General features: G+C 40.0%; 1 protein-coding gene across 1 annotated transcript; it reads right to left on the reverse strand.

Annotated features, from left to right (window-relative positions):
* Positions 1-2,062: 2,062 nt before the first annotated feature.
* On the reverse strand, positions 2,063-11,851 carry LOC306764725 (E3 ubiquitin-protein ligase KCMF1-like). Its single transcript, XM_079251951.1, has 7 exons — positions 11,717-11,851; positions 10,342-10,509; positions 7,920-8,059; positions 6,111-6,212; positions 4,874-5,054; positions 3,252-3,570; positions 2,063-3,077 (listed from the first exon to the last, which is right to left on the reverse strand). The coding sequence occupies exons 1-7, from the start codon at positions 11,730-11,732 to the stop codon at positions 2,750-2,752; spliced, it is 1,254 nt and encodes a 417-aa protein (XP_079108077.1). The 5' UTR covers positions 11,733-11,851; the 3' UTR covers positions 2,063-2,749.
* Between the last annotated feature and the right edge of the window lie 953 nt (positions 11,852-12,804).

Here is a 12,804-nt window from a genome sequence, read left to right on the forward strand (position 1 = left end):
TAATTGAAAAACTGCACAGAGGCATTTATGACATAAAAAGAAGCTAACAACAAACTACCAACTTATAATTGCTTAGTTAGACTAAAATTGAAGCTCTGAGTGTAATTAAATGAAGAACCATTTGAAAAACAAGAGCCAACTATCTCATGTCAAAAGAGCCGAATCTTTGAAAAGAGTTGAAATTCCCATCACAACAAATGATGGGGAAAAAAAGTTAAAATAAAAAAGTTGAGAAATAAGGACATAAAAAGTCCCAATTTGGGGAATATCTAGATCAAGTGGAAATATTTGCAGAAGTTACAAAAAATCTCCTTAGGAAGGTAAGTTGATTTGTTGGATATGCAGTATGCAGTACTTGATGAAGTATTGGGTTAATGGGTTGTCTTTTCAGTACTTCTGGCTTTTTTCTGGTGGTTGTGGTGGATCCTTGAGTAGCTAGTTCCACATTGGCAGCCGATACCGGGCCTGGGAACTGTTATCCTGATCCTTCCTCTTTACTAAAAAGTCAAATATGTGTTTCTGGTCTTTGATCTTATGTCTTCCTATACATAATAAGGTTTACAGGGGATATTTCTCCACATTTTCATACCCTGGTTTATATTACATTAAAATCAACTTGCATCCTCACTATGTTCCTGTTAAAATGAACTGAATCCTTTGTCAGTGCAAAATAACTTGGATATTAATATTCTTTGAGCCCTTTATAGTTAATTTGCAGCTCCAATGTGAAAATCCTCATCTACCAAAGTAATGCCAGTTTCTTAATTAAAACTAAATATTGTCTTATACTACTCTAAAAGAACTGCTTCATCGGGGGTGTCCAGCTCTGGGCCACAATCCTGCAGGTTTTCAATGTATCCCTGCTTCAACACACCTGACTCACATTAATGAATCATTATGGTGAAGTTCTCAGGCAGTTAGATCCATTTAATTTGAGGCAGGTGTGTTGAAGCAGGGATACATTGAAAACTTGCAGGAGAATGGCCCTTGAGGACCAACTTTGGACACCTCAGTGCAACATAGTTTCATGCTAACATCGGTCTTTTAATAGTATTAGTTGTTCTTGCACTGAAACAAAGGACTGGGGCTAGTTCAGAAGCTACTTTAAAATTATTTCAAACTGGTGGAGAAACTGGTTATCCATGCCTCTGAAAAGACCGCCGGTGACCTCGGGTCAATCACCCAAGTGGCACCTCGGGTATCCAATCAGATCTGAGATTCAAGCCCCTGATTTGAATCAACTCCTTGGATCAAGCTCCTCCATTTACTCACTGTAAAACCTCAAGGTGACGTAATACACATAAAAGATCTTTATGCTACATATCATCACCCATAATTCAGTAAAGTGACTTGACCTGATGCAAAGTGCAACACTGCTGCAAGTGAGGACATGCACTGTAAGACCAAACTGAGATTTAAGTCCACCTGGAAGACACGCTGGCCAAAAACTTAGCGACTGGGAAAAGAAAAACGCAAACCAGAGAGCAAGATTGGGTTAGTTCATTTCCATCCAAAAACACTTTTATTGTCCTCCAAACTGAAAGGTTTACCCTGTCGTTTGGCTTGTCTGATAAGCCAAAAAACATACATTGCATTTCTTCAGGTAGCAGTGGAGGCATACAAAGATCTGCTTTGAGAGAAATTAATGGAAAGAGCAATACAGGATTCTCTCATTCAAGTCACATGAAGAATAATCTTTGCATTCATGAGTAATGGAGAGATTAATTTCAGATCACAAGAAGCTTGAGGAGGAAGCATCTGGTCTGGAAAAAAAAAAACAAAAAAAACAACCGTATGAAGACCAGTGTTTTTCTTCCATGTTATAAAAGGCTTAAAAATGGTCACACTGAAGAGATTGTTCATCTCCGTTTGCCTCCGAGTAGCTTTCACATGGAGCATCTGTAGTGTACACAAATGGACACTGGATATGCGATTCAAAACCAAAGTGCCCGCAGTCGATATAAAGCAAGGTCACATGACCCAAAACAGGTGTTGTCACACAAAGGGGAGGGAGGGGCTTAGACTGGACATGTAGGTACCCAATCACAGCCATCAGTCTGTGTGTGAGTGTGTATGAGTGTGTGGTGGAGATATCCCATTGATGTGGCACTCAGCACCATTAATTTACAGTTAGTCAGGTGTCCCAAAAAAAAAAAAAAAAAAAAACCAAAAACAAAAGACCTCCCCGTCTTGTGACTGTGCAGTTAAAAATGGGCACATGGTGATTTAAGCTCATGCTTAAGTTGTGGTAAACCATCCAAGCACTTCTTTAATTTATAACTATAAATACACAGCAGCGTTTTTACCGGAGAGAGGAGTTTCAGTCAGCCTCCTCTCCCTCGGTGAGTGGGTGACAAGTTCGTCTCTTAAAACGGCTAACTACGCTTTGCTCGTCTGCTAGAGAAAACACGGGTTATGTGGAATTGATTATCAGCTTTCATATAGATTTTTTTTTTTTTTAATAATAAATTTATATATTTATTTTTCCTTTTCTTTCACGCACCCACCACGCTCGCTCGCTTTCACATTCTCTCGTCTCACTACTTTTATTCAATGTACACAACGTAAAACATAGTGTGGACTGGGGGGGGGGGAGCGACAGCTGAAATGACAATCACTGAGAAAAAAAAAAAAGGGGGCAAAAAGAACTGTCTTTTTTTGTCATCCATTGGCAGTTAGACTGACGGAGCGGTCGGTCTGTTTACAATGGTGGGTTTTTTTTTTTCCAGGGGAAGGAGTGGCCATGTCATCAAAGAGGCGGTGCAGGGGGCTCTTTCTTCGTTGGTGCCGTTTTAGTTGTTGTTTTCGTTGTCTTAGTAGTCGGGGTCGTCTCCTTGAGGTTGAGGTTCTCCAGTGCCACGTCTAAGGTCATGACTTCAACACAGCCCATGGCCTCGAAGTCGGCGAAATTCCGCAACAAGCCGTGGCAATCATCCTCGTCCTCGGAGGACGACGCCGAGGCGTCCTCGTTGGGCAGCAGTGTGGACAGCAGTAGCTCCGTCACAAACAGACTCCGGTCAGCCCACTGGGCCTCGCACGCCTGCCGTTCTACCTCAGACAGTCGGGGTTCGCTCAGCCTGGGGGGAAAAGATGGAAACAGGTGCTTCAGCCATCTACAAGAGCAATCTACACACACATTTTTATATTAAACCTGAACAACTATTCATTTGTTTCACAGTATTTGTGAAAAACAAACTACACTAAGCTGAAGGAAGACAAAGTAAGGACATCTGGACATTTAACCACCCTACCTGCTGAGTAAAAACTGGGAGCTATGTGCAGGGTGCTGTGTGCTGGGCTCAGATGGACCCGGGTTGGGACTGGGGTTGTTAGTGTGGTTGACGCTGGGGTTGGGGTTTGCAGTGGCGGAGTTTGTGTTGAGAATTGCATTGACTCTGCCACCCCCTCGGGTGGCGTTTCTGGCCGTCTCCAGCTGCTGACGTGCTGCCTGGGCCTGCTGGCGCTCCAACTGGAGCTGCATTTGAAGCTGCTGGAGCTGGGAGGCAGAAGGGCCCGAGCTCAGCTGGCCTCCCGCCGAACGCCGCACTCCTGACAACTGGGACAGAAGCTCTAGGGCAACCAAAGACAAAGGTTTGCCGTCAGAAAACACAATTACACTCTGGAGCAAAGCTTTGAAGAGGGCAGGCATTAAACTGGTCAGAAAAGTGAACTGCAGGCCACTAAAATGACTTGATTACTAAAGACGCCTCCAGAAAATGCAACCATAAGCAGATCATACAATCTTAATATAAAGACAACTCAAATATCCCCATGCCAATCGAACAAGTAACATTAACTGGTCGCATCATTTATCTACTGCAAAAAAGCAAACGCATTCAGAGCTGCACTATCAAAGGCGTTTGGACACATGCAGGGAATTTTCAGTGTTAACGTCCAACCAGTCGGATCAAGAGCTCAGCAGGTATAGCAGGCCATTAGAAAGGAGTCTGGTCCTGCGTTTGTGAGGCACACTGAACATGATCCTCATTATGGCTCAGCTTGAGCTGATGTGGCGAATGCCAAGCACTGAACCACAACAAAATTGGGTACAGGATAACAAGGAACTGCTTCTGCAACAACTCCTCCCACACATCAGAGTCATCCCGGCAACCTTTTCATCCATGCTGCAATATGTTTTGACATTTAATCACTAAATTAAAAGTGATCAAGGTCTTCTAAAAAAGCCAGGATGTGGACATGGTTTTTTTTTTTGGTTTTTTTTAAAATATGTGTTAAGAAACTTAAATAATTGCAGCTGCTATGTTTTTTTTTGTTGTTGTTGTTTTTTTTTTTTTTTAATGTGACAGAGGTCTTTCTTTTTGTTTCAAATTACACCAAATCTTTTCAGCCGGCAACTGGAGTGGGCTACAAGCAGACCACAGTAGAGCTGCAGCCATGCTGTTATAGTAACATGCAGAATGTGTTCTGGCTTTGTCCTGCTGAAATAAGACCATCCCTTTAAGAAAAGCCAGAGTAGAAGACACATCACCTGGGAGCCAGAATGTGTTTTTGCAGACCTCATTCAGCTATCCACCCCCTCCCCAAACCCTGACCCCATCCTGGCTGAAAGCTTTAGAGCTGTGTTGTTAATACACTGGATGTTCCTTCTTTTTTCTTTTTTTGTAAGCCCCTTCATGCTTTTATTTTTCCACATTTCATCCTCAGAGATGTCTGAATGGCAAATTTTGCAGGGGACACACTGCAATTTTATCTAATTTGTTTTTTTTGTTTTTTTTTGTTGTAAGCCTGCTGCAATCATCTCTGTATTTGTGAGAATGGTTATACTGACTCATTTTAATAATTTCTTGCATTTTTAGCCCCCAACTTTGAAAAGCATGAATTAAAACTGAGTGTGTATGTGTGTGTCACTCACCTGCTATGGGGTCCATAGCCTCTCTGCTGTAGTTGGAGCTTTGTGAGGGGCTCTGTGAGGTGGAGAGCCCTCCTGTGGTGCTGCTGGTGAAATGCATGTTAGACCTGCGGGCTCGTGGCCCTCCCAACCCGCGCCCAGGATGAAACATCCTCCTCACATGCCGTACCCCACTGGACTCATCGTAACATATGCAGTCAAGGAACACATCAGGATCAAAAGAATAAACATGACTTTTTTTGGTGCAGGATCACAAAAAAAAAAAAGCTTAGAATTGTTCTAACTCTTCCATATTTGAGGCGGGTATGAGCATTTTTGCTTTTAAAGATGGACACACCTTCAAAGGCTCCCTTACAGGCACAGCTTTTGAACAAATATATTTGCATATTGTTTTCATGTTGCTGTAAATCCATGCAAAAGACCGCACACTGGGTACACTCACAAGGCAAATCCATTTTGTGGAGCTGTTGGTGCGTTTGCTCCGAGTTTAATTTATTTCTGTGTATTTTTGCTTCTTTTGTTTTCTCCACAGCATTTGTTCAAAGTACTTTATAAATAGACTGTTTTTGTCACTCCCGACTCTGTTCCACACTGTTTCAGCTGGTTCCTGACAGATAAAGCTAGTTTCACATCAAACCTATACAACAATATAATAACTATGTTTCAAAATAACTTCATCATAGCTGGTTGTAGAATTAATTCACACAAAAAGCTCCATTTCTAAATATTCAGTTTCATTCCCAATGTATGAATATCCAATATAAACTATCCAACTTTAACAAATGAGAGCGCTGATCAGTGCCTGGAGAAAAAAAAACAACAACTTTGAAACCTTATGATTTAATTTAAAGCACATGTTTCTAATCAAAGACTCCACTGTTATTGTCATTTTATGGACATCAACCTGACATATCCCTGATTTCAGCAGGTAACAGGAATAAACTCTCTGCAGGGGATGGGACAGCAGGGGAACATCATAAAAAGGCAAACAAATAAGCATCCCCTTTGACTGATTATTGACATAGAATAGACATACTAATATTTTAACTGGATTACTTAACATAAATCAACTCTCTTATTTATTTGGACACGACTCTGTTAAATGGAAAAGCAATCTGGAAGATCCAAGGTAAAGAAATTCTGTCAAAGCATAAAAAATACATATAACTTGTTTTATGCAGGCCTTTCAGTGAGTTACAGCCATATCTGTGGGGGTGAAAGCACAACTTGAAAAGGATATCAAGTCTCTTGGGGCTCTGTGTTCAAGAGTGAGATGAGCAGCAAAGTCATCTGTCACATGATTTGGATCGCCACCTGGCAGCGCTGCACATATGGGGCATATCTAAAGGACAGGAAGAGAGCATGTACATGTTAATATCAGCCAAACCGAACCACACATTCAGTATTCACCAGATGGTGCTGCATCTTTTAGAGCAAGCTCTGATGAGAATATATCCTACACCGCTGCTGTTTTTAAGTAGCACCTTCATGAAAACAATTTAAAAATAACATATTAAACTGAATGAGTGGGTTATTTTAAATTAAAATGACAGGTTGAAGCTTTGTCATCACAACTGAACCAGCTTCCTGCCACCAAAGGAACTTAAATATTGTACTACAGATGCTAAATGGCAGGAGAAAGTCTTCATTTCAAAGAACTGGTTCCTTCCTGTGTTATAATCCTAAACCCATCAAGTCACATGATACAGTTCCTGTGGTACTATAGATGATTTTACCAATTACAGTCCTAAGAAGGTGGAAATTTGATTTATCTGACACTAGGTGCTCACTGGGAAAGGGACCAAATAACATACAGAACCTATACGCAGAGCCTCCTGGAAACTTTTTTTTTTGTGTAAATATATACCAACATGGTAGCCAAAGAACTAAAGACCAACATGAAGCATATATTAAACAGAAATGCTTATCACCACTGCTAGTCAGAAGTTTGATGTGTATGTAAAGTGCCCTGTAACAACATTGTTGTGAAGTGGTGCTATACAAATAAAGCTGAATTGAATTGAAAGTTTCAGAACAATATCTGAATAAAAACAGGGTGAAGATGTTTTTCAGTCATATCCACACAACTACATGCATAAACAATATTATGACAAATTTAATTCAACCTTAAAATGCATCTTCCTAAAGACAATCTGACCACCGTTCTGGCGATGGAAAAAAAAACAAAAAAACACACAGCTTGCCAGTTTAACAACACACTGCTGACATCAAACTGTATTTTTGCTGTTTTGTAAGACCATGAGCTCCTTCCTCCCCTGCAGTTTCTGCCAACTTCTCTGTCTTCTTACAAACTTATTTTAAAATGAAGCAGACCAGGCTGATATACACACCAGCTACTATAGATCATTAGCAGAATACATGTGGAGAATTGAGGATTTACATCATGCTTGCCAGGCTAGACAGATTCTTTAGAATATAACGGGATGGCGGTTTTGCACAGATATGCACTACGGTGTTTACTGTGTTTAAAATTCCTCAAAATACAAATAATATCTCATAACATCTCATCATACAACCTAGTCTTGTGTAACAATAAATAAATCTTGAATCAGTCTGATTGTTTATCAGCTAAAGACTTCGCCATGAACAGAAAGCTTGTCGAGAGTGCAACAGAATAATGACGAAAAAAAGAAAATTATGTATAATGTAGCGTACATGTTTTGATGTCAGAATCAAACGTGTGAGTGCCTATAAATAGAGCACTACAGTCCACTTCACTTTGCTTTGGGTTTACATTTATTTGCAAAGACAGAAGCCAGCAGCAGATCTAGACTAAAGCTTTATACTTTGAGCCATATCAATGTTATGAGAAGTAAAACTACCAAATCACAAAGTCAAAACTTGCAAATTCTTGTGATGTGAACAACATTCTCGGTCACTGATTCAATTTAATGGATTATAATGAAATTACCTGCCTGCAAGGAAAAAGATCAGCACAGATTTCTATGTTTACAGCTGGTATAATCTCCACAAACATGCACTCAAGGCTTCATAGATCAGCGTGTGTAAACATACAGCATGAACTTACCACTTCTGTGGAGGTTTCTGTATGCTCTGCAGCCACATGCTCCTGCAGGGAGACCTCTGTGTAGCCCATCCTGCCACAGTAGGGACATGTGAAAGCCTGCGGCTGTTCCACCGAAAAGGCTTCTCCACCATAGTACAGGTCTGAGAGATGTCAGAGATGGACACAGTGTTTATTTGTAACTCCTGATGCAACACAGATCCCAACATTTTAAAGAGTCATGAAAATGTATTTCTATAAACTTCTTAACAAAGTTAGCGATGTACAATAACACAAAAAAAAAGTTCTAACTTCTGAACTGTTTCTAGTCTGAAGTTTCATGAGAGGCTAAGACAAAAGCGGTTTCAGTGGACAAGTCTTACGTTTTTCTGAAAGTCCCCAATAGATGGCTATGGAAAGTTTTGAGAGCAAACCTTATACCTGAATTGGTTAAGCCATCCCACATTCTAGGACACACAATTAATCCTTTTCATACAAAGCCACCTGCAAATAGGCCATCTAGACTCGTAGCAAACCTGAGGCTGACAGTACAACAATCCAATGGATGACAGTGATGCAAAAACCCACTAACACCAGGTAATATCTGGCTTTTAACTGGAAAGATTAAGTGTTTAATCTACATCCAATCGTGGGTAAAAGAAATCTGCATTAGCCTGAAATATTCAGCAACACTGCCTCAGCATCAATGTGAATGTCAGAGTAATTATTAGTGATGATGCTGCATTTAGCAATAAAACTGTGGGCACAGCTCAATTTTCTGCACAGAAACACATTTACTGACTAACATCTTGCACAGAGTATAAGGAACTAAAGGCAACTATTTACACACACACAAAAAAGAGAAAAGGTTAATCAATTATACCTGACTGCAGGCAGCTGAATGCTCAATCCCTTTACTGATGTTGCAGAGCACTCAGAAATAATAGCAGTTGTGCCAAAGCGATGCCATCCCTTCATACTGTCATAGTTATGAACTTGTCCTCTGGGAGTAAATGGGACCAGTTCTGAATAAGTTCTGAGAGCCAATATGCTATTACTGGTGTTGAGAAGAGATTTAGCTGGCTTGTTCTAATGGGTGTACCTGCATTTTTATCTGTTTAAACATGCTACTTTTAGTATGTTAGTCAGTAATCGAGTGTGAACAATGTCATTCTCATCCCTCTATTTGCACTATTATGGTTTCTTTCAATTTTTAATACCAAATGCTGCATATTTGTTTCTCAAAATGTTTAGTTTATGTTACTAAAGCTAATGGACAACAGGATAAAAAATAAGAATTTACAATCAACAGCAAATGTTTGACTTTTCCATTGGTTTTATCCTATATTTATATATGCACCAGAGGCTAAGAAATACAAGCACTTATTCAAAGGATATTGGCTGTCCAGAAAATGACCAGATTTTAGGAAGTCTGTTTGTCAACAGCCTGGATGGCTAAAATGACTAAATGCTTCCATGAAAATCAGATAGTTGAAATTTGGTCAGGTGTTTTTGCTGGTTCAATTCATTTGCAAAGGTAAAACGATCGAAGGCTTTGAAAAATAAATGTTGGCTAAGATACACAAGTGCTTCAGACATGTTTATCATAAACTTTGATAGTATATTTTCTTTTCCATCTATTTAATATCACAGAGCTTAAATATTTCTACAATATGTTGCACATCATAAAGCTCTGCACAGCAACCATAAAATGACCTTATTATAAGCTTACACACCAACATTTTCAGTCTGTTTCTTTTAGAATATTTTCCCCATCAGCTTTAAAAAAAAAGAAAATTTCCAATTTAAAAAAAAAAAGTGAATATATATTCACTCATACATATTCATACATATTTCTTTAGAGCAATGTTGGTTCAAAAAATAAAATGATACCATCATGCCACAAGGCCAAAGTAATCAACTCTAAAATGTCAACACATCTCACAGAACTTCTGAAAGGTCCGGTAACACACTTAGCAAAAAACACTTTAAGTTCAATCAAATCTAACACTGCCAAGCCATCTGGAAGCAACCTTTCCATCTGAAAAAAAGAGGCTGTGCCAACAAAAGAGGACACACACCAGTTCATTTGCGTGAGCTTGTCGAAGCCACTAAGGACAGGTTTACAAAAACAATCAGTACTAAAGGTTATCCTTTAGTACTGGTAATCTGGTAAAGTAATCCTTATTATCAATCCAACACTCAATTTGTGACTGGGCCCAGAAATCATTTAAGAAGCAAACCAAACCACTTCAACTAAAACTAGAAAATTTTTAATAAACAAGTCATTCTTAAAGCTAGGCTTGCATCTTGTAATGATGCACATATTTTTCCATGTTTGTAATTAGAACCGACTTGTTAAGGTGCCGAAATATCAATATACCAAAAATGTGCTCCCTACAGAAATAAGGACTCCTAAATGAAAAGCCTTGATGCATGTACTTACCAAAGTCAACTCGTGTTAATATACACTGCATGGGATGCTCTGTGGTGTGTCTGGTTGTAGTTGCACCGCTCTCATAGCATGATGCGCACAGATCGTAGTCGTAGCAAATTAAACATTTGTACCGTCGACCTCTGAAGTTGCCTTTTAAACATGCATCACAGCTCACACCTAAAAGACAAAATGAGAGGTTAGGGGTTAGTGTGCATGTGCTATTTCTCTTCCATGACAGTAAATCTGGACTGTCTATGAACTACTCTATGCAAATATTCAGGGATTAAGTTGTAATATGAACTTTATGTGCTGTAATAAAATAATTTTTCACACACTCACAGCATGCTTACACACACAAAAGTAGAAGACATTAAAAAATGAATATATTATTTACAATCATTAAGCTGTGTAAACTGGACCCTCTGTGTGGAAGATTGACTGGGACAGTCGTGCAGTTCAGGTCTATTCAGTGACACAAGACTTATGTCTCTCATATCCCCACTCACAGCCAGGAAGCTGTACAGCTCAATGCAAACCTGATCCTGCTGCTCAGTGACTGTTAAATACTGGCGACTTTAACAATGGTAATCACTTACACCTCAGATGTAAATAGCTTGAGAACGACTGACAACAAAGTTGACAACAACACTTGCGTGGAAGAGAGGCCACCATCTCCAAACCTGTGCGTTGCTAATTAAACATACCATCTGCAGTTATCTTAACTGTCTACAGTGATAGGTTTGATGGTCTATTCTTTAGTTATTATTGAGCTGAAACACATTTACACAGTGTGACTCGACACTGATCATGAACTTCCAGCCCAACAAGGTTGGCCACAAGGACGTAGCGAATGTTAGTTTGCTGTAAGTTAGCTTACGAAACTGGAATTTACAGGCCAACTTTCATTAAGAAGGAAGCTGAAACTAGCTAACATGGATCATATACAAGCTTTGTCCCCCTTATAAAGCTGTCTGGGACTGGCAACCAACTCTTATGTTGCCTTTTCTCGGCACTCCCCTTGCGCGTCAACGCTTACCTACATTACCAGATAACTGCTATGCTAGCTAGCATTTAGCTAACGACAACTGCCGTCTTCCGCTTCTGCTATAACGATGAATGGTGTTGAATTTTTATTATTTACTAAAAGAATAGCAGCAAAGTGCATAGTCCGTTATACTGGATACTCATTTTTTTTGCAGGCTGCCATAATGCATGTCCATGTAAATGTACTGCAACATTGCCTCTAATAGTAGCCAACGTTAGCTAGGATGAGCTGCAAAATAAGACATTCCTGGCTAACCAACGTTAGCTCGCAGCGCCCTGTCTACGTTTTCATCACAAATACTGACTCGTTCACGGCTCTGTGCTTCAAGAGTATTCTTACCTTCATGACGTGACATCCTATGAACACTGTAACAGCCCCCTGCTCGGGCTCCTGGGTTTGCAATACAGAATTATATGAGAGAAGAGAAGAGAAGCCGGGGCTGGCTGGCTGTCCCTGGCCTCTTCCCTCATGAAGGATCCGGTCTGGCTCAGTGCAGCCCTCCGCCTCCTGCTGTGTCACTGTCTGGCACACTGCCACTCTGTCCACACGGTGGCGCTGTTGTCTCATGTTTGTTGGCAACATTGTCCTTTGAACTGTTGTCTCTGTATTTTATCTAGTTTAGTTTTATTTGATATTTTGGAAGTGCAAGATCAGGGCCGGATTAAAAGTGTACAGGCCCCTGGGCCCAGAGTGGTCCGGGTGCCCCCTTCCCCACTGCAACATTGTGAAAAGTGTGAAAGATACGGTGTGAAACGACATTCCTAACATCACTCAGCCAGTGGTACCAATAGCACTACTCTATTGGTAGTGGTTAACTATCTGGCTTTTATGTACATTTTGTTTAATTTCCAAACTGCTGGTGTTTGCCCTACGTGGGCCCCACATTGGCCCAAGGTGGGCGTGGGCCCCTGGGCCTGTGCCCATAATTCCCATTGGATAATCTGGCCTTGTGCAAGATCCAAGTCTTTAAATTGGATAGTTATGAACATATTGGAAAAACTCCAGTAGCTTTTGAATCAAGTTTCAAACCTTAATGCCATTTTCACATCTTTGCAGAAGGAAATATCTCATCTTCTGGTCAATATTAACAAAGCAGTTTGAGGCAAAGCCCTTAAAAAAAACCAAACAAACCTTCAGTTTAATTCAGTTTTATTTTTACAGCACCACTTCACAACACTGTCATCTCAGGGCACTTTACAGACACATAATTTTGAGCCAGTTAATTTAATAATTAAAAGTATAACTCACTCTTCCTGGTTTTCTATTGAGTTAATCAAATCAGCATAGTACTCTGACTTGGCTTGCTGAGGTGTGTAAATGAAAAGGTAATGCATCCCTTCATGGGAAACTACCTTATCATTGAAGTAGAATGTTAATAAAAATATATGCCAGTTTTTGACATCAGACTAATTCTGGGAAGTCCTCCT

This window comes from Telmatherina bonti (assembly GCF_933228915.1).
Source record: "Telmatherina bonti genome assembly, chromosome: 13".
NCBI classification, from domain to species: Eukaryota; Metazoa; Chordata; class Actinopteri; order Atheriniformes; family Telmatherinidae; genus Telmatherina; species Telmatherina bonti.

Bases quoted from the DNA above. Each gene is read 5' to 3' on its own strand.
- LOC306764725 (XM_079251951.1), bottom strand. The intron at 8,060-10,341 runs GTAAGTACATGC...GACATCTCTCAG, and splicing joins ATTAACACGAGTTGACTTTG to ACCTGTACTATGGTGGAGAA. The intron at 3,571-4,873 runs GTGAGTGACACA...TGGTTGCCCTAG, and splicing joins GGCTATGGACCCCATAGCAG to AGCTTCTGTCCCAGTTGTCA.